Raw genomic sequence first — 21,518 nt, 5'->3', positions numbered from 1 at the left:
CACATCCCATTTAAATTTTTTTTTTTTTTCTTTTCTTCTTTCTGATAATGATTTATTCAATTCATGTGGACATCTACAGCACACAGGTTAATCTAGGAGTGGTTGCTATGTTCTCGTCTTATTTACGCGTCTCTCTTTTTTCTTGTTTACGTGCTTATTCTTTTTCATTAGATTTCTGCACAATTTGAGAAACAATTTTATATATAAGTAATCGATTTTTCTTCTTATAATATATAAAGTACAAAAAAAGTATTCATTACGTCCTGTTATTCTTTGTCAAATACGAGAGACTTTGAGAAATCGCCTGAGCATTTCAAATTTGATACACTATAGAAATAAAATATAATAATGTATGTCATCAAAAGAGACGGTCGTAAAGAACCAGTACGTTTTGATAAAATCACTGCTAGAATCACACGTTTATCCTATGGTCTAGATCCTGAACGTATTGATGCTGCTAAGGTCACTCAACGTATTATTGCCGGTATATATGAAGGTGTTTCCACACAAGAACTGGATAATTTGGCTGCTGAAACATGTGCTTATATGACCACTATTCATCCAGATTATAGTACTTTAGCTGCCAGATTGGCAATTTCAAATTTACACAAACAGACAACAAAGCAATTCTCACAAGTTGTCAGTAATCTACATCACTATATCAATCCTGCTACAGGTAAACATGCTCCATTGGTATCAAAAAGGGTTTATGACATTGTCATGAAAAATAAAGATGTATTAAACTCAGCTATCGTATATGATAGAGATTATAATTTCAATTATTTCGGTTTCAAGACTCTTGAACGTTCTTATCTTTTGAGAATCGAAGATAAAGTTGTAGAACGTCCACAACATTTACTTATGAGAGTCGCCTTAGGTATTCATATGGATGATATCGAATCGGCCATCGAATCCTACAATCTAATGTCCCTTAAATACTTCATTCATGCCACACCAACATTATTCAACGCTGGTACCCCGCATCCACAAATGTCTTCATGTTTCCTGGTCTCCATGAAAGACGATTCCATTGATGGTATTTTCGAAACATTAAAAGAATGTGCCTTAATTTCTAAATCCGCAGGTGGTATTGGTGTCCATGTTCATGACATCCGTGGTAGTGACTCCTATATCGCTGGTACAAACGGTAAAGCTAAAGGTATGATGCCTGTTGTCAGCATCTTCAATACTACCGCTCGTTTCGTCACCCAAGGTGGTAATAAGAGACCAGGTGCCATTGCGTTCTTCTTAGAACCATGGCATCCAGATGTCTTCAAATTCATTGAAATGAGAAAGAATCATGGTGATGAAGAGTACCGTGCTAGAGATCTATTCCCTGCTTTATGGATCCCAGATTTATTCATGAAGCGTGTTGCTGATAATGGCCAATGGACTTTTTTCTCATCAAGTGAAGCTCCAGGTCTATCTGATGTTTATGGTGACGAATTTGAAGAATTATATGAACGTTATGAAAGAGAAGGTCGTGGTAAGACCATCAAAGCTCAAAAATTATGGTACGCCATTTTGGAAGCTCAAACCGAAACTGGTACTCCATTCATGTGTTACAAGGATGCTGCAAACCAAAAGTCTAACCAAAAGAATCTAGGTACTATCAAATCCTCTAACTTATGTTGTGAAATCCTCGAATACTCCAACCCAGAAGAGACTGCTGTTTGTAATTTGGCTTCTATTTGCTTGCCCACCTTTATAGAATACTCTGAAGATAACAAGACTTCAACTTACAACTTTGACAAACTACACAGCGTCGCTAAGGTTATTACACGCAATTTGAATAGAGTTATTGACAATAATTACTACCCAGTCCCAGAAGCTAAGAGATCTAACATGAGACATAGGCCAATTGCCTTAGGTGTACAAGGTTTAGCTGATACTTTCATGATGTTACGTCTACCATTCGAATCTGATGAAGCTACTAAACTTAATAAACAAATTTTCGAAACTATCTATCATGCATCCTTAGAAGCCTCATGTGAACTAGCACAAAAGGAAGGTCACTATGAAACCTTTCCAGGTTCTCCAGCTTCCCAAGGTATCCTACAAATGGATATGTGGAATGCTGAACCATTCGGTATGTGGGATTGGGAAACATTGAGAAAAGATATTGTCAAGTATGGTATCAGAAACTCTCTAACGATGGCACCAATGCCAACAGCTTCTACTTCACAAATCATGGGTTTCAATGAATGTTTCGAACCTATCACCTCCAACATGTACCAACGTCGTGTCTTATCGGGTGAATTCCAAATTGTTAATCCATACTTATTACGTGATTTAGTCGATTTAGGTATTTGGGATGATAGTATGAAACAATATTTAATTACACAGAATGGTTCCATTCAAAACTTGCCAAATGTTCCAGATGAACTTAAGGAATTATATAAGACTGTCTGGGAAATTTCTCAAAAGAAGATTCTAGATATGGCTGCTGATCGTTCCATTTACATTGATCAATCTCATTCATTAAACTTATTCATTCGTGCACCAACCATGGGTAAAATTACAAGTATGCATTTCTACGGTTGGAAGAAGGGTTTGAAGACAGGTATGTATTACCTAAGAACACAAGCTGCTTCTGCTGCTATTCAGTTCACAATTGATCAGAGTGTCGCTGACCAAGCCGCTAATAATATCGCTATTATGGAAACCCTACACCGTCCAGAATACATCACACAAGGTCCTAGGTTCGCAAACACAGATATTGAGAGAAGCTCGTCACCAGTTTCTACAGACAGCTCGATTTCCAGTGGCATGTCATCTATGAAACTTGAAAACCAAGAACCTATCAGACCTGCCGATACTAATTCCACTGAAAAGATTCCTGTTTCAGTTTCTACTTCTGACCAGGTAAATGTCAGTACTCAATAGATCAACATTTAATAATATTATTTCATGACCACACTAGTATATAATTATAATAATATACAATAGAATGTATAGTACCCAATAATGTATTCCCTATTCCATTATCCTAGCTAAATTCCGTCAGTAATTGTATAATGTGCTTGATATATTGGAACTAAGAAGGTCTGTTGTTCGTCACGAATGATGAAAGTTGACATAATATCTTAAGCTCTTCTTCTCAATTACAACCTCTACAAGGATTTTTCGACTTTGAAAATATTACTGCAAGTGCTGAAGCCTATTCAAATGAGGATGTCACACAGCTCAGCTACACCCCATCCCTCTGAAACGGACATGTTACTTTCTATACTATTTGATCCCAACTGGGAAAAAAGAACGTAATTTCCTACTTAATCGATATGTTTACGCGTTTCATTGCCCTGATCAGTTCTCCATTACTAATATGATCCAATACCTTGTATGGAACGGAACAAGCGGCGGCACCTTCCCAGGTGTATTCTGAGCAAAACGCGTTAACTGAAATAATTTTTATTTTTTTTTCCCTTCATCAAAAAAATGAAAAAAAAACGACGCGTCAATTTTAAGTTTGAAATCAGTTTCTATGGTGAAATTCTTCTGCGCAGTTTTACTTTTCCTCCTTTTTGTTGTCTCCTCGGCAATCAGCAGAGGCCTCAGATTTCACGACTGTCTGGCAGGCAGTAAAAAAGCAATTCATTTCCTAAAACGGTTGGTTGCCATGCTAACACGTCAGCAAATGGGAGTGAAGTGGCCAAAAAGAAATACGCGAAACACGTATAATGAGGAACCGACGCGTAAAGTTGTGTTGTGCTCCCCTCCCAATGGTTGCTATGTTTACAAAAAGTTTTCATCTTCATAATTTTTTTTTCTTCTTCTCTTTTTTCCTTTACCCATAGTGGTAGAAGACATTTTTATATATAAACACACGTTATTTTCCTTTCCACTGTAAGTGTTGTAACGTCTTCTCCCGTTACTATTTGAATTGTATTCGTCTTTTCATAGCATATTTATCCAACCTATCTCCCTTAAGGTCATTATAAACTAATATATTCACTAATTTTAAAATCAAATAAAAAATGTATGTCATCAAGAGAGATGGTCGTAAGGAACCTGTCCGTTTCGATAAAATTACTGCAAGAGTCGAACGTCTATCGTATGGTTTAGATCCAAAACAAGTCGATGCTGCAAGAATCACACAACGTATTATCTCAGGTATCTACGAGGGTGTCACTACTCAAGAACTAGATAATTTGGCTGCTGAAACATGTGCGTACATGACTACTATTCATCCAGATTACGGTACTTTAGCTGCCAGATTAGCCATTTCAAACCTACATAAACAAACCAAGAAGCAATTTTCTCAAGTTATGGATGACTTATACAACTATGTCAACCCAACTACAGGCAAACACGCTCCAGTCATTTCACAAAGAGTTCACGAAATTATTATGAAGAACAAAGACGTCATAGATTCTACTATAGTCTATGACAGGGATTACAAATTCAATTATTTCGGTTATAAGACACTTGAACGTTCCTACTTACTAAAAATTAATGGTCAAGTGGCTGAACGTCCACAACATCTTCTAATGAGAGTTGCTATAGGTATTCACATGGATGATCTTGAAGCTGCTTTCGAAACATATAACCTAATGTCTGAAAAATATTTCATTCACGCTACTCCTACATTATTTAATGCCGGTACCCCACGTCCGCAAATGTCTTCATGTTTCCTGGTCTCCATGAAAGACGATTCCATTGATGGTATTTTCGAAACATTAAAAGAATGTGCCTTAATTTCTAAATCCGCAGGTGGTATTGGTGTCCACGTCCACGATATCCGTGGTACTGGCTCATACATTCAAGGTACTAATGGTACTTCTAAAGGTCTAATGCCAGTTGTTGGTGTATACAATACTACCGCTCGTTATGTCGATCAAGGCGGTAACAGAAGACCAGGTGCCATTGCTTTCTTTTTAGAGCCATGGCATCCAGATGTCTTCGACTTCATTGAAATGAGAAAGAACCACGGTGATGAAAAATACCGTGCTAGAGACTTATTCCCTGCTTTATGGATCCCAGATTTATTCATGAAGCGTGTGGAAGCAGACACTAAATGGACTCTTTTCTCATCAAGTGAAGCTCCAGGTCTATCTGATGTCTACGGTGATGAATTCGAGGCATTATTTGAACGTTATGAAAGAGAAGGTCGTGGTAAGACTATTAAGGCAAGAAAATTATGGCAAGCTATTCTAGATGCTCAAACCGAAACTGGTACTCCATTCATGTGTTACAAGGATGCTGCAAACCAAAAGTCTAACCAAAAGAATCTAGGTACTATCAAATCCTCTAACTTATGTTGTGAAATCATCGAATACTCCAACCCAGAAGAGACTGCTGTCTGTAATTTAGCGTCCGTTTGTTTACCAACATTCATTGAATATTCTGAAGATAACAAAACTTCTACTTACAACTTTGAAAAGTTACATAAGATTTCTAAAGTCATCACTCGTAATTTGAACAGAGTTATTGACAATAATTACTACCCAGTTCCAGAAGCTAGGAAATCTAATATGAAACACAGACCAATCGCTTTAGGTGTACAAGGTTTAGCTGATACCTTTATGTTATTACGTTTACCATTCGAATCGGATGAAGCTACCAAACTTAATAAACAAATTTTCGAAACTATGTATCATGCATCCTTAGAAGCTTCTTGTGAACTTGCACAAGAAGAAGGAGCATACGAAACTTTCCAAGGCTCTCCAGCTTCTCAAGGTATCTTACAAATGGACTTATGGAACTCCAAGCCATTCGGTATGTGGGATTGGGAAACATTGAGAAAAGATATTGTCAAGTATGGTATCAGAAACTCTCTAACGATGGCACCAATGCCAACAGCTTCTACTTCACAAATTATGGGTTTCAATGAATGTTTCGAACCTGTCACATCTAATATGTACCAACGTCGTACTATTTCTGGTGAGTTCCAGATCGTTAATCCATACTTATTGCGTGATTTAGTTGATTTAGGTATTTGGGATGATGGTATGAAACAGTATTTAATTACACAGAATGGTTCCATCCAAGACTTGCCAAATGTTCCAGATGAAATTAAGGAATTATATAAGACTGTCTGGGAAATTTCTCAAAAGAAGATTCTAGATATGGCTGCTGATCGTTCCATTTACATTGATCAATCTCATTCATTAAACTTATTCATTCGTGCACCAACCATGGGTAAAATTACAAGTATGCATTTCTACGGTTGGAAGAAGGGTTTGAAGACAGGTATGTATTACCTAAGAACACAAGCTGCTTCTGCTGCTATTCAGTTCACAATTGATCAGAGTGTCGCTGACCAAGCCGCTAATAATATCGCTATTATGGAAACCCTACACCGTCCAGTATATATTTCTCAAGACGCCAAATACACAGAAGATGGCTCTCAAATTGAAAGAAGCACTACCCCAACTTCATCGAATGCCTCCATTACAAGTGGAATGTCGTCTCTTAAAATAGAAAATGAACAGCCAGTGATGCCAATTGCTGTCAGCACTGACTCAAAAGTTAATGGAGCAGTTGATATTGTTCTAGAACAAACTGAAGAAAAATACTAATTAATGATAAAATTACTTCTTATGTAGTGCTACCTTGATGTGTAGTTATATAGAGGCTCAAATTACATAAAATCCTTTCTCTACGTACATATCTCAACTCTTAATGTTATTCTAATAATCTCACAGGTCACCATCTATTTCATAACACTTTTCATATATATTATGGTGAATACATTTTCTTCGCGTAATGGACTGATAAAATACTGCGAAGCGTGCATTTGAAATTTCAATATCCTTTACGGACTATAAGATGAATGAATATATAGAACGGCTATTTATTTGCTTTCAATTCTGTAATTCCCTAGACAAGTAACACCAAGAACGCTTTTCATGCAGAAGAGAAACAATGATTTTTTAGATATAGAACCAGAGCCAATAGAGCTCCAGGAGTTCCCAGCTCCCAATTTAGACGAAAATAAAACGAGCCAAGTAGACATCAAAGAAGAATGGCTTCTTTTGAGGAATAAACATCCAGCGAAGAGGTTTTTTATTAAATTATGGAAAGGTCCAAGGGAACCAGTGGACTTGCCGCCTTCTTTTCCATCAAAGTGGTCATGGACAGCATTTGTCGATTCATTTCCGGAACAAGTCTTTATGAAGCGATTTCCTAATAAACTTATAAGAATCGTGCTATTAATTATCTATTGCAGTGCATGGTATTCAGTAGTGTTTCTTCTGCTGCATCCATATTTGATAAGAGCGCCATACTACCACCCTGCTGATGGCAGTGAAAAAGTGCCAATTTTTTCCCTAAGCTGTAATTCTTATTTGAATTGGGAAGGGAAGAATAATGCTTGTGGCCTTGAAGCAAAAGATTGTGGTCCATTTGAAAATGCGGAGTATATTATTAGATGTCCTGCATTGTGCGACAGAGGGGCATGGATTTATTCTGCCATTACTGTAGGCAATAATAGAATTAAATATACGGGGTATGAAATTGGTGGAGGTCGACTGGACTCTTCGACAGAAAATGATGATATGCTTACTTATCCATACCGCGCTGATTCGTTCCCATGTGGGGCAGCTGTCCATGCTGGAATAGTGTCGCCTCTTTATGGGGGATGCGCAAGACTGACTTCGGAAGGATTTCAATCAGAGTTTCCCTCAATAGAAGGCAAGCATGGCACAGACCTTTCAATCTTCTTTGGCTCCTTTTTTCCGGGATCATATTCATTCAGATCAATTAAAAGTGGCATTCTTAACGGCTGTTATGACCCTAGGGCAGCAGTGGTGACGATAAATATACTTTTCGGATTACCAGTCTTTTACCTCTTTGAGAGCATTTATGGATACTGGATAAGTACTATAACGGGTTATTGGACTTTAGTCTTAGCATTAGACCCACCTTTATTGACCGATCCACACGATATGGCAACTGTCTATGAACTTTTTAGTGTTGGATTTCAGAGGCTACTGCCACTCTGCTTTGTTCTTTATGTTCTTTGGAAATGTGCCGTGAAAAGGACACTCGAAAATGGTTCGCCTCTAGCTAAGATACTTCTATGGTATCCAATGCTGTGGTTGGGCATAATGAATAATATCACATTTGATAGATTACCAGTGGATAGACTAACTGCAAGAGATCTTAAAGAGCAAGCTGGTGCATTATTAGCTGTAAGTTGTATTGCAGGTACTATTTTGACCTGTGCAATTATTCAAGCTTACTCGTTATGGAAATCAGGGAGATTCAGAAAATATTTGAAAATTTATCTTCTACTGATTTTTGGATTAGTCACTCTTGCTTCAATCCCTGGATTGAACTTGAGGATTCACCACTATATATTGGGGACAATTTTGGTGCCAGGTTGTGCAACGAGGGGAAGTTCAGCATATTTATTTCAGGGCATATTAATTGGGTTAGTCCTTTCCGGTGTTTCAAGATGGGATTTCGCCAGCATTGTAGAAACAGACGTTGCTTTATTAAGAGGTGAAGCCGGTGCTCTTTCTGAGCCTCCAGTGTTTGTATTTGACAAAATGCATTTACATGCGCTCTCTTGGCAACTACAACCAAATGTGACAGATAATGATTCACTCGATGGATTTTCCTTACTAATGAATGATTTCGAGGTTTATGTAGGTACTAACTATACAGTGGATATCGATACTTTGTTGACCGAGAGCCCAACTTTAGACAATATGCTCAAGCAAGCACTACAAGAAAGTGAAACCGATTCGGTCGAATTATACTTTAGAGTGGCAAGAGCATCTACCAGGGCACCAAGGGAAGAACGGGGTGACTACACGAATGCGGGCACTCTTAAATGGCCCCAATGTGAATGGCACGATCCACTCCCGGGTGTGTCTTGATGATTTGATGATAATATGAACAATATATACACTTATAGAATCTTTTTTGTAACTTCTACATTATGACTATTCGTTTCCTACCTCTTCTTTTAAACTCCACGGCTGAGATCTCGGTGATAATTTTTGACTGTCAGACCCATACCCCGTAGACACCCGCACATTACAGCAATTATTTTATTTTCAGAAAATCCAAAACTTCCCGTTATCGTTTCGAAAAATTGTGTGCGTTGAAAAATTCTGAAAATTCATTAAAGGCATTCGAGTTGACTAAAGTTCGGATCGGGCTTCTACGGCTAGGTGGAAATCCCCAGTAGCCCGTCCGTCTACTGGAAAGGCTCTCTCTAGGGATTGAGACCTCTCGGCTAAGATCCTAGCAGGAAAGCCCTTCGGCTCGCAATGGGAGCGATGTTTTTCAAGCAATATATTGAAAGTATCATTTAAGATATGGCTAGTGAAAGTTGCAATTTGTAAGGGCACCAAAAGCAATAGTAGAAATGGTATGTTTGAGTCTGCGAAGGGTGTTATTATGAGCTACTGATTTGGAGCTATTCAAAAAAAGAGCTAAAGTGCTAGAAATGAGATATTGACGTATAAAGATGGCATATAAGGAAATATGAGAGGAGCTCCATGCTCGATATTAAGAGATACAGCTCTGGCTGATTCTGATATTATGCACACGAAGTTGTTTGCGACTTCATGGAAAATATACAGTAAATGAGAACCATATGGAATTACCTTATTCTGGCAATTCAAAATATAAAATGTTTCAAAATATCCAGACGTTAACTGATTTATTGGAATGATATTCTTAGGCGTATGTTACGAGCCAGCTGAAATAAAGGAAATGTATTTTATACTGAAAATTATGGAGCTTTAGTGCATACTCATCCCCACCTATATCTTTTAAGAAAACTTAACAGGGTACTAACATAATTTTTTATTATTTTACAGTCTGACGCTGTCACTATTCGTACCAGAAAGGTCATCACTAATCCATTATTAGCTAGAAAGCAATTCGTTGTTGACGTTTTACATCCAAACAAGGCCAACGTTTCTAAGGATGAATTACGTGAAAAATTAGCTGAAGTCTACAAGGCTGAAAAGGACGCTGTTTCCGTCTTTGGTTTCAGAACTCAATTCGGTGGTTCCAAGTCTACTGGTTTCGGTTTAGTCTACAACTCTGTTGCTGACGCCAAGAAGTTCGAACCAACCTACAGATTAGTTAGATACGGTTTAGCTGAAAAGGTTGAAAAGGCTTCCAGACAACAAAGAAAACAAAAGAAGAACAGAGACAAGAAGGTCTTTGGTACCGGTAAGAGAAGAGCTAAGAAGATGGCTCGTCGTAATGCTGATTAAGAAAAATAATGATGATGTAAACTTCTTTATTTTGCTAAACTTAAATTACCACATAAATATATAATATAAGTATTATAATCTCATAATTGTAAAAATTAGAGACACCTCATAAATTCAAGATGTAGTTTTTTAAAACCTTTGATAAAATTCATGGAAGAGTTAGGATCAAAACCTTTTTGGAAGACATTTACCATAAAAATGCTGATAAGGAAATGGTCGCCTACATATCAATTGGAACTTGAATTTGTCTATGCTGACAGTTTGCTGAAATAAAATGACTGTATTATTATATTGAAATAGTGAAAAATATATGGACGCGACCGGAATCGAACCGATGACCTCTTCCTTGCAAGGGAAGCGCGCTACCAACTGCGCCACGTGCCCTAAATTTTATGTTCATGTAAGATATGTCACTTCCTAACCGAGGGTTGCTAACTCTCTCTATATATACGCTTAAGCGAAGCAGAACCCCTTGAAGGTATTTGTACTTTCATTATTGTTACTTTTGATAGAATTGCGAGACATGCCAAGCTTGTAAGAGAATTAACTCTTGTTTTTATTCGCGAAGCATCGTAATAGGTCGATATTTTTTTCGAAGTAACATACATAAAGTAACGAAAGGCAATGAAACAAGCGTAGAATATCCATGAAACTGTCTCATATATAATCTCTAAGAGCCTCAGCAGGGTGAGTCTAATAGAATCCGTGATACTAGACTTCCGTACTGAACTGTAATCATCTACTACGGGGTCCGTGCACATAGAATCACGTGATTTACACTTTAGCACTTTCAATGGCTGCACGTATAGCCACTAGTGTGATAACAGATCAAATAGTGTCTTGTGAGCCGCATCATTTGGTCTTATTGGCTAGTACGCTTTTCTATTCGATGACTTTTTAAAAATGATCTTTGCTTTGAATATGATTTGGAGAGTCACATATCGAGTATTACGAAAAAATCAAGAGGGTCCTTAGCAAAGGCTTCAAAATATTGAGAATAAAGCAAGCTCAAAAGCTAAATCTAGGATAATGTCATTCAGATTATTAGGATATAGTGCTAAAATTGCACTCCCTGTTGCTAGACGTGTGGTTTCAAGAAGCTGCCTTAGAAGAGGGGTAAGCCCAAGTATAAGAACATTGACAAGTACTTCAAATGCTTGGAACCAACATAGACAAAATGTAAGCAATATTCTTTCATCTGAATTGAAAATCGAACAAGAGGCATTTTCAGAGCAGGAACAATTGCCTGAAGCATTGACTTCGTTTCTCACGAAGAACAAATTCAAAATTATTGAAACACCAGGGAAGAACGAGGCCCAAATAACAAAAACCAATGGTGAAACCAAAGAAACAATCAACGTAGTTTTTGATGTAGCTCAAATTGCCAATTTGCCATATGATACTGCTATCAATGAGCAAACAATGACACAAGAAAACGAAGAAGAAGATTTTGACGAGTCTTTCGCTGACAACTTTGCCAACGTCAATGTTATTGTTACAAAAGATGGCAATAGTTCAACATTATCCTTCGAGCTTTTATTAAACTTACAAGAAGGTACGTTCTATGTCGATAGCGTTACTCCATACAAATCTACAAAGGATGCTACCGATCAATCTGCCGAAGCCCAAATGAATAGGGAATTACTATATCACGGTCCCCCATTTTCAAACTTAGATGAGGAATTACAAGAATCTTTGGAGTTATACTTGGAAAACAGAGGGATTAATCAAGAGTTGGCCTCCTTTATTACTTCCTACTCTGAGTTTAAAGAAAATAATGAATATATTGATTGGTTGTCAAAAATGAAATCTTTCTTCAACTGAGCTGACACTACCAATAGTTCTCTTTGCTCATTCATGTAAATACAATTTCGACTTTATATATGATATTTATTTAGTTATCTGTTCTAATGTGGAATCTTCAGTTTTCTGTATTTATATAGAACGTAGGTTTTACCTTTTTTAAACCTCTTTGATTTTTCAACCGTTGCGATTCACATATACAAGAACATGGGCTCAATGACCATTTTAGACAGGTTCAGTGGTCCAATACTAGTTGAGAGGGCTGCTTACTTATTAGAGAATAAGTATGGTATACCAAATGAGAGAGAACAGATAGCAGCAAGGGCAATTAACTACCTATACGATATCGGCTACACAAATTCACCTCACTGGATCAAGCTGTCTTCAGCAATAACACCAAATAGTCGTGGAAATAACTTGTTTCAAGCTTCATCGATGGGCACTGCAAGAAATGCTACTGTTTTAGAAAAGATAATATCGCATGATTATAACGACGCTCTGTATATCCTAGAGAGCAGCAAGACTGTAGCCAACGTGGGCTATTACAGACATGTTGAACAAGTGGCTCAGGTATTGATGTTACAGAAGAATTTCAAGGCTTTGGAACAACTTGAATATCGTATTCATAACAGTGTGAACGACGTACAAAATCCCGATGAGATAAATTCTTATAGAAAAATCATATTACTGATATGCATGGCGTATTATCTACAAAGAAAATATTTTGATTGCTGCTACAAGTTTTTTCGCTATTTGAACTTAGATAATGATCTGATAGCATCATTTCAAACTGTCGGGGCAAAATATGATTTCATTTCGACTGATGAAATTTTACTGGCAGTGACAATTTCTATTATTATCTCCATCCCATTCTCAAGCTACAAGGATTTCATTCACATAAAATCTAATGAAATATTTTTCAAGGTATACCCATTGTCATTAAAATTGATGAAATTAATAATTCACATTAATTTTCAAAAGTTTTTTGGAATTTGGCATGTTGAAATAGATCAACTGTGTCAAAGAAGTATATTTCTAGGTAAACATTGGTCATTTGCACAGACTTTAATGAGAACCAAAATCTATATTTTTTATTTCAAAATTTCTCAAAAATTGAAAATATCATACTTAGCTAATATTCTTAAAATTGACAATTCCCTAATAAAAAAAGAAGTTGAGTTATTAATATCATCAGCTCATATAAATGTTGAATTCGAAGACAAGGATACTCTGGTATTCAATCAGACTCACGTATATAATCACCCATTGAAGAGTTTGCAGAGAAATGAAAGAGATATTGAGACTGTTATTCAGGACAAAAGGAAGAGATTGCAACAACTGAGGGACTTTATACAAGAGGCATCTACTCAAGGTCTTAATTCTACAAATAGCGAAGAAGGGAAAATGGACATTACTGATCTTAATAATGACAGTGATATGAGTGATATATAATTATATATTCTATAAGGTGCATCTAGGACATAAGTAGGTAATTAATAGCTATGACAGGTATTGATTCTCTGTTAAAAAAACTTCATCACCAGATGCTCTTTAACGTTTTTTTCGAAACACTGATCTTCCTTATTTTTTTGCTAGCAGGTTCATCATGTTGCTTTTTCATGTCAATTGTATCAGATATGATAAGAGAACTGTTTTCATCCTTTAAGTATTGTTCTAGATCAATATTTTTCCTTTTTGACCTAATTATAATCGGATCTTGTGTGTTAAGATCATGATCATCATCAATTGCCAGCTTTTCCATTGCTGGTAATTCGCTGGTTGGATTTTTACAAATTAACCTCAACTCTTTAATTTCTTGTAGCCATTCTTCAAACTGACTTGTTGATTTAGCAAAAACATCCATGTAACAGGAATGTGCCTTAGGAGATGTATAACTGAAGTTCCATATGTGTCTTTCACCTTTTAATAATTGTTTATTATAATTAATAAGTAGCCCGCCATCGACGTCAATCATAACCGAGTTACTGACTCTTTTAGTTTGCGTCCTTTTTCGATTTTGATCATCCTCTAATGTAAAAATGTTATCGTGAAATAGCACTGCTACTGCAAATTTTATTCTTTCCATATACTCTTTGTCTAACAAATCAGCAGGTACCACTTGCTCAAAGAAAGCCAATACTGAACTCACACTTCCACGCTTTCTGGCCATAAATCTGTAACATCTTCTTAAAATCATTAAATCTTTGAATTCATCAGATTTGAAACCCCAGTGGGTTTCACCAACTAAACAAGTCAAGCATGCCTCCACCATTGGACGACCACAATTGCCGTAACAAATTCCATGCAGCTCTCTTTTACAAAGTTTACATTTTTTCACACTACTTGCAGACTGGGTACATGGGATTGAACACTCACATCTGCCCTGACTATTTTCTATTTGCCCCAATGTACTACGAGTGCCAACCTCTTGAGTATAATTCTGGAAGGCTTTTTGCGTAGGCTGAATACTGGGTTGTGATGAGTTCAAAAATTTACTGAGGACATTTGTAGTTGGACTGTCAACAAATTGTACTGATCCTGCTTTTAGGATACTTTGAGATTGAACTTGCTCCTCTTCCTCAGCGTCTAAAGCAATTTCGAAGGGATCAATCTGGCGAGTACCTTCTTTAGTAGTATTATCAGCTGCGGAGTAGACATTCAGATTAAGCTTCTGGAAATTTGTATTTAAATTACCAGCGGAACAGCTTTCTAAATTCGAAGAAAGAGGTATTTGGATGGTCGCTCTTTTATCGAATGTGGCATCTCTAAACATAGTTGGCTGATAATCCGGATCAACAGAATCATTGAACATCAGTTTCATATTGAGGAATTTCTTCTGTGGTAATGGGTCGAGAGACTGCGTTATTATAATAAATCTCCTCATTAATTGTTGTGCCATTTTTCTCGAATCTAGCAAAGAAATTGAGTCCTTGTCATCATTAATTTTCATACTAACAGAATTATCATTAAAATTGTAATCGAATTTAAAACAATAGTTTTCAATAAGTTCTGCTGGGTTATCTTCATCTAAAAATATCTCTAAACTTAACATTTTCAGATATCTTAATTTTACTGACTGGAAAACACCTTTTTCTAACCAATCTAATAAAAGATCTGCATCTTTTGATTTCCCTCTAAGTAAAGTTTTAATTTTAATCGAATTTGCGTGTGACGCCGTCTGTTTGTTATAGTTCTTATCCACTTTTTCAGGTACAAATCTTTGATCTATGAAATTCTCATCAGGGAATAAACCTCTAAGAAATGCTATACAACCAAAAGACATGGTTAGCATGGTCTGTACTAGCTTCTGCGATTGTTCAATAGTGATCGCAGTTTTAGTTGCAGGCGGCTTCTGCTTCGTGAGCACCAGCTGGTTTGTAGACATTGTTAGTTTAACTCGATACAGGATATTTTTGGTTGAATGTACATCCTTATTCTACCTTTATATATATATGCATTTCTCCTGTCAAAAAACCTATTTTAGCCGCCCAGCTTAATCTCCGTTAAAAACGATCAATATTCGTTACCCCGCACACAATTTCGGAATTTGACGGTTAGAGCCGTTCGCTGATAGAGAGAGATGCTTTACGATAAGATATAAAATGTGCGTTTAAAGTAGCACAGAGAGTACATATACATTACAAAAGCTGGACATTGTAAGAGGGTATTCAGTAAGGTTAGAAGAGAATAAAGTAGCAGTAGTAATAGTAGTAGTATATAATAGGATAAAAGAATATAAAGGGAAATTCTCAAGCTTTAATATAGAGAAGAAACTAGAAAATTAGTACATCGGTTACTAGTTAAACTGAGTTCATCAAAGGAGCTAAACTAGTTCAGGTAAAGTGGAAAAAAAAACAACTTTCAGAACAAGAATGTGCGCTGTTAAATCACCAGCAGTCTCGGCTAAGGATGTTGGGTCTGCTATTTCATCGCGTGACGGAGCTGGTTCGTGTTTGACATCAGTTACTGACAGTAATTTGGATGCAAATACTGACGATTTTTCAATGAAAGCTGTCTATGAATTAGACCCATCTGAGATGGGTGTTTCAAGATCTATTTCGCGATGCTCACTGAATTCAGCCATGTCAATGACAGCGACAAAGGACGGCGTTGAAGGTTCAAAGTTTAAGAGGGACGGGATTCCTCAATATTCGTTAAACTTACTGAACAGTATGAATTATAATGGAAGTAGTTCCAGTATTACCAATAAGAAGAAACATCACGATCTATCCGACCTATCAAATCTGCCTCCCATGACTTTAAGAGAAAAAATGAAATTGTTGAACAATGACAAACAACTGTCTGCCATAGACTCCTTGGACAGTCTCCTAGATCAAAATAAACCCGCTAGTGAGCTGTCTCGCAGCGAAGTAGATAGCACTGCAAGTGTTCTGGGTGGTGATGATTTATCCTACATTCACGCATTCAGGAGCCCTTCTCATCACAGCATCACAAGCAGTTTGAACTTAACCTCTTAAGCATATACCCAAAAAAAAAATAAAAATCAAAGAAAGACATTACAAATCAAGACTACTTCTTCTCTTGTTATTTGGATACTTTAGTTTTATATAATTTTTGATATTAATGAAGCTTCTCATGTAGAAAATGTTCCTTTTGGCGGCTAAATTTTTTTTACATGTACCAAGTATATAAAGGGAAAGCGACAGAAAAAGGAATAAGACTTTTCTTTCTCGTCTGCCAAATATTGAAGCAAGATTGAGAATCATGCCTGAGGTTATATCGACTTTTAAATCAACGCTTATTGAGTTCTGCGGTATGTAGTTTGTTTTATATCCGTTTGGAAGGAACTATTTCCAAAACTTTATTGTATACTAACATGGTCTGTCATGAAATGAGTGTAGAGGTGGCAAATTGGATAACCTCCCAAGTATTTGAAATAAATTCAATAGATGCTGTCAGTTCTAGTACCATTATAAACAAGATAGATGCATTACAACCGGTGGCTATCAAATACAATAAATCTTTCAGATCTTCCGATATCTTAATTGATGATGACGTAATTTTGAAATTAGAAAATTCTTCTTCTTCGCTATGGAATAGCATAGCAATAGCAATAAAGGCGAATCATGATCAGAATGTCCTTTTGATGCGGTGCAAATTATTCAGTTCCATCCTTTTATCTGTCCATGAAAGTTTAGTACCGACCGTAAATATGAAGCTAAGAACTTTCAAATGCTACGTCAATTGTTTGAAAACAATTTTAGATTATAAGATACAAGAAGCCAACTTAATAAATAAAGTAAACGAGAATGCTGACACTTATCTGAGAATTCTGAATGAAGTCAAAGACCTAACAACTGTGGAATCAACAGAATTGAAAACTCTAAAATTTGAGTTTTATATACTTAATTTCCAGTTGGTACTGAAGGATAATGACATTGAGACAGCTAAAATTTACTATGGGAAAGTTGGCATCAGAGACAATTTGGAAATAATTCAAAATGATTTATTAATAGAAGTCACAAGAGTAATTTATAATGCTATGACAGATTTGCATAAAGATAATGAAACTTCACATTTGCTAGACGTCATCTTCTTTCTTAAAGAAGTTCACTCTTTTTTAGAATTACCAGTTGAAAATTTAAAAGCTCATATCGATTATTCCAATATTCGTTACAAAAATCTGATTTTATTAACAAAATGCCTAATTACCCAATTTACGGATTTAAATGAGTGTGAATCATACCTCAATGCTTTGCAATCTGAATATTCAAGAAAAATCGAACCTTATATCTTAAACGTCAGCTTAATTAAGAAAAAAGATATTACTGATTATGATTCAATAAATGAAATTCTTATAAGAATGATTACCTCAGTTGATATCAGCTCAAATTTTGAATCAATAATGGGTTGTATAAATGAATTTGCAGAAGCAAATACAAAAATGGCTTTAGTATCATTAGACTATATGTTCACAAACAAAATTGATCCTCAACAGGAAACTGAACTATTAGAAAAATTATTGTTAACACGCGTTTTCATTACTACGCAATCCAAAACTATGAATGAATCAGACATTCTTAAGAGTTTAGAGACTTTCTGTGAGAATTTAAAAAAAATTTTAATGCATAGATTAACAAAAAATACTGTATCATGTATAATTACTCTATTATGGAATAGTGGAAAGAAATTAGAAAAAATGGAAAAATATAATGAAGCTATCAATTATTATGAATTAGCTCTTGATGAACTATTTTGTAAAGATTACACAGAAATTGCCAAAATTCAGAGAGCATTACAATCCTGCTATATAATGAACGAAGATTTTGAAAATGCTGAAAAAGTTTATCATAAAATGAAAGAATTTGATAAAAAATCACCTCTGACACAATTATTAATGACAAAAATTTCCTTGCAAAAAAACGACAAGAGTTCAGTTCTTCAATGCCTGGAAAAGATAAAAAATTCAGATGAAGACAATTCAATAAACGCCTTTATACTGGCAATAACAGAATGTAAGAAGCTTCCAGAACTAGTCGTCAGTGGAGTCACCTTACTATTTGAAAAACTTCAAGATAAGGAACAAGGTAAAGGCACGACCACAAATTGGTCGGTACCGACTCTTTGTTTAATTCGGTACACCATACAGATGATTATCAAGCTTGCTGAAAAAGAGGAATCTGCCATAACAAATTATTTCAACACGATTGCTATTCTACTACAAAAAGCTTTGACTTGCCTACAAAAGCTGATGTTATCAAATCATATTCACATGAGGGAAAAGACTAATGATGAGGTAGTAGAAGAGTCAATTTCTGTGGATGAAATAGAATGGTTTGCATCTGTTGCTTATAACACTGCTGTTAGATTTGACAACGCTCCAGTCATCACTAATGATCAATTACAAAATTTCACAAAACTTGCGAAGAATTTTATGGACATGATTCCATTGAACGAATTTACAGTACCCAAGATGTTTCATTACGAATATTGGCAGCTTAAATGCTCACTTCTTGATATTTATGTTTCGAGAAGGAGTTCAATAAAGCCAGAATTTGAAAAGCAGGCTGAACAGGTTTTACACGAAATAATGAAATTAAAAGAAAATAAAGAAATCGAACTTTCATTACAAAAAGAGCAGGTTGGCCTGCTTGACATCTTGCTTGTGGATGCTGTATCAATATATTACGACATCTTGTTAGAAACGAGAGATCGCCAAAAATTAGGTCACCTGTTAGAGATAACACAGCGTTATCAAAATATGGAAATTGAGTGCATGCTAGTGGATGCTGTTTTGATCCTTACTGATTTGCCTGAATTTTTACAAATTGAAATAATATCTTCTGTGCTTGAAAGAAATTTAAGTAATATGGACATTAGTGATATTTATGTTTGCTTCTGGTTAAGGACTCTCTTGGAACATAACGTAGATGATAAACTAAGTGACTTCAGCGGCAGATTATTAACAAGGTTGAAAATTAATTTTTCAAGTAATACCTCTGCATCTGACACATTGAAACAAGAGGTAGAGTTAATCGCTACACTCTGTTGGAATGTTGGAATAAATAATCTAATAGCTGAGAAGAAAGATGAGGCAATGCGCTGGTTTAAAGATGCTTTAGACTTCGCAAAATTAGTCAACAATGGAATGGTCACACAGTTAAAAGATTTATGGAAATCATTGGCACCTAATGCAGCTTACTCAGACAGCCAGATTGAGAGTTTTCTATCACTATAAATTATTTAAATTCACGAGAGAAATTGTTTTTGAATCTACGAGAGAAGTCGATTTAACGTCGTTTGCTTTACATTTGTGTGCTTAATGTAGTAACCTCACCTGTTCTTACCATTTTTTTCTTTTCTCTCTGTCGCCTTCGGAATGCAAACAGTGCGTCTGACTGAAGAGGCATGTCGCCACATTTTGGAAGATTGAGTTCAAAATAAACTCGAAGGGTGCCAAGATGTTTTATGTATATCTTTGAACGAGCTTGAGTTCAACTTTGAGCTAAGTCGAACAGTTTCTTGTTTCATATCAGATTTGAGGGAAAGAATAACTATCTCACAAATCATGAACATTATAAATTTACAAAATGCTGCCCAGCAAGATATCACTTTTGAACCTAAGGCAGATACCATCTCAGCATCGCCTATCCAGACTTTTATCGACAGTTTACGTCATCGCTTAAGCGTTTCAAGGCAGCCAAAAGCTCTAAAGCCATTTTCTCCGGGAGATATCAAAATCCTATTACTAGAAAATGTCAATCAAAGTGCGACCAATATTTTTCAAGAGCAAGGTTATCAAGTGGAATCTTATAATGGAGCACTTACAGAGGATTGCCTAATTGAAAAAATCAAAGATGTACACGCAATTGGAATAAGATCCAAGACAAAGTTAACAGCAAAAATTCTAGAGCATGCAAAAAAGTTAATTGTTATTGGTTGCTTCTGTATTGGTACAAATCAAGTTGATATCGACTATGCTGCCAGTATTGGGGTCGCAGTATTCAAGTCACCATTTTCCAACTCGAGATCAGTCGCTGAATTGGTCATAGCAGAGATCATTACTCTTGCCAGACAAATTGGAGATCGATCAATCGAACTTCATACGGGCACTTGGAACAAAGTTTCAAGCAGATGCTGGGAAGTAAGAGGTAAAACTTTAGGTATTATAGGTTATGGCCATATTGGATCTCAATTGTCTGTCCTTGCAGAGTCGTTGGGCATGCATGTCCTCTACTATGATATTGTTACTATTATGCCATTAGGAACTGCAAAACAAATGTCTACTTTGAATGAGCTGTTGAATAAAGCTGACTTTGTAACATGCCATGTTCCAGCAACTCCAGAAACCAAAAACATGCTATCAGCACCACAATTTTCAGCCATGAAGGATGGAGCATATGTCATCAATGCTTCAAGAGGCACTGTCGTAGATATTTCATCATTACTTACTGTCATGAAGGCTGAGAAAGTTGCTGGCGCGGCGTTTGATGTGTTTCCCAGTGAGCCAGCTAACAATGCCTCGGGTGTTTACAATGATACCTTGAATAACTGGACCTCAGAATTAATTTCTTTACCAAATGTTATTTTGACCCCTCATATAGGTGGCTCCACAGAAGAAGCACAATGTGTCATTGGAAATGAAGTGGCACACATGTTAAGCAAATATATCAATGAAGGAACCTCTGTCAGTTCGGTCAACCTGCCGGAAATCAGTCTAAAAACATTAGCGCTGGACAAAGAAAACACAGTTCGTATATTATACATTCATAAGAACATCCCGGGTGTATTAAAGACAGTTAATGATATTCTTGCCGATCACAACATTGACAAACAGTTTTCTGATTCACGTGATAATATCGCATATTTGATGATTGATATTTCTTCAGTTAGTCAAGATGAAATCAAGCAGCTTTACGACAGTTTGAACCAAACAAATGCTAAAATTTCAGTTAGAATATTATACTAGCATCTCAAAAGAATTATCAATTATATAGAATCCTGATACAACCTAGTTATTGCTCATCTAAGAATGATCAATTTTGCGACTGCATAATATTACTCGCCTTT

At 36.1% G+C, this 21,518-nt stretch overlaps 10 protein-coding genes and 1 non-coding gene across 11 annotated transcripts; 9 read left to right on the top strand and 2 right to left on the bottom strand.

Moving 5' to 3' along the window:
• Positions 1–348: 348 nt before the first annotated feature.
• Positions 349–2,886, top strand: KAFR0B01360 (uncharacterized protein; the record flags this gene model as incomplete). The annotated part of the gene is made up of 1 exon (XM_003955521.1): positions 349–2,886. One exon carries the CDS (start codon positions 349–351, stop codon positions 2,884–2,886), a length of 2,538 nt encoding a protein of 845 aa, XP_003955570.1.
• Positions 2,887–3,977: 1,091 nt separating this feature from the next.
• On the top strand, positions 3,978–6,521 carry KAFR0B01350 (uncharacterized protein; the record flags this gene model as incomplete). Its single annotated transcript, XM_003955520.1, has 1 exon — positions 3,978–6,521. The coding sequence occupies one exon, from the start codon at positions 3,978–3,980 to the stop codon at positions 6,519–6,521; it is 2,544 nt and encodes an 847-aa protein (XP_003955569.1).
• Positions 6,522–6,851: 330 nt separating this feature from the next.
• KAFR0B01340 (uncharacterized protein) lies at positions 6,852–8,828 on the top strand (the record flags this gene model as incomplete). The annotated part of the gene is made up of 1 exon (XM_003955519.1): positions 6,852–8,828. One exon carries the CDS (start codon positions 6,852–6,854, stop codon positions 8,826–8,828), a length of 1,977 nt encoding a protein of 658 aa, XP_003955568.1.
• A 494-nt stretch (positions 8,829–9,322) lies between these two features.
• On the top strand, positions 9,323–10,184 carry RPS24B (40S ribosomal protein eS24; the record flags this gene model as incomplete). The annotated part of the gene is made up of 2 exons (XM_003955518.1): positions 9,323–9,325; positions 9,780–10,184. 2 exons carry the CDS (start codon positions 9,323–9,325, stop codon positions 10,182–10,184), a joined length of 408 nt encoding a protein of 135 aa, XP_003955567.1.
• Positions 10,185–10,495: 311 nt separating this feature from the next.
• KAFR0Btrna5A lies at positions 10,496–10,568 on the bottom strand. The gene has a single exon. It is a non-coding gene; the product is annotated as a tRNA-Ala (tRNA).
• A 645-nt stretch (positions 10,569–11,213) lies between these two features.
• MAM33 (Mam33p) lies at positions 11,214–12,008 on the top strand (the record flags this gene model as incomplete). Its single annotated transcript, XM_003955517.1, has 1 exon — positions 11,214–12,008. The coding sequence occupies one exon, from the start codon at positions 11,214–11,216 to the stop codon at positions 12,006–12,008; it is 795 nt and encodes a 264-aa protein (XP_003955566.1).
• Positions 12,009–12,203: 195 nt separating this feature from the next.
• On the top strand, positions 12,204–13,439 carry PCI8 (Pci8p; the record flags this gene model as incomplete). Its single annotated transcript, XM_003955516.1, has 1 exon — positions 12,204–13,439. The coding sequence occupies one exon, from the start codon at positions 12,204–12,206 to the stop codon at positions 13,437–13,439; it is 1,236 nt and encodes a 411-aa protein (XP_003955565.1).
• An 85-nt stretch (positions 13,440–13,524) lies between these two features.
• HOP1 (Hop1p) lies at positions 13,525–15,372 on the bottom strand (the record flags this gene model as incomplete). Its single annotated transcript, XM_003955515.1, has 1 exon — positions 13,525–15,372. The coding sequence occupies one exon, from the start codon at positions 15,370–15,372 to the stop codon at positions 13,525–13,527; it is 1,848 nt and encodes a 615-aa protein (XP_003955564.1).
• A 487-nt stretch (positions 15,373–15,859) lies between these two features.
• On the top strand, positions 15,860–16,465 carry KAFR0B01290 (uncharacterized protein; the record flags this gene model as incomplete). Its single annotated transcript, XM_003955514.1, has 1 exon — positions 15,860–16,465. The coding sequence occupies one exon, from the start codon at positions 15,860–15,862 to the stop codon at positions 16,463–16,465; it is 606 nt and encodes a 201-aa protein (XP_003955563.1).
• Positions 16,466–16,712: 247 nt separating this feature from the next.
• Positions 16,713–19,686, top strand: SPO22 (Spo22p; the record flags this gene model as incomplete). The annotated part of the gene is made up of 2 exons (XM_003955513.1): positions 16,713–16,761; positions 16,850–19,686. 2 exons carry the CDS (start codon positions 16,713–16,715, stop codon positions 19,684–19,686), a joined length of 2,886 nt encoding a protein of 961 aa, XP_003955562.1.
• Positions 19,687–20,016: 330 nt separating this feature from the next.
• SER33 (phosphoglycerate dehydrogenase SER33) lies at positions 20,017–21,417 on the top strand (the record flags this gene model as incomplete). The annotated part of the gene is made up of 1 exon (XM_003955512.1): positions 20,017–21,417. One exon carries the CDS (start codon positions 20,017–20,019, stop codon positions 21,415–21,417), a length of 1,401 nt encoding a protein of 466 aa, XP_003955561.1.
• Positions 21,418–21,518: the final 101 nt, after the last annotated feature.

Source organism: Kazachstania africana, chromosome 2 (assembly GCF_000304475.1).
Source record: "Kazachstania africana CBS 2517 chromosome 2, complete genome".
Classification (NCBI taxonomy): Eukaryota; Fungi; Ascomycota; class Saccharomycetes; order Saccharomycetales; family Saccharomycetaceae; genus Kazachstania; species Kazachstania africana.
Note: the sequence above shows the minus strand (reverse complement) of the source record. Positions and strands in the feature narration are given on the sequence as shown.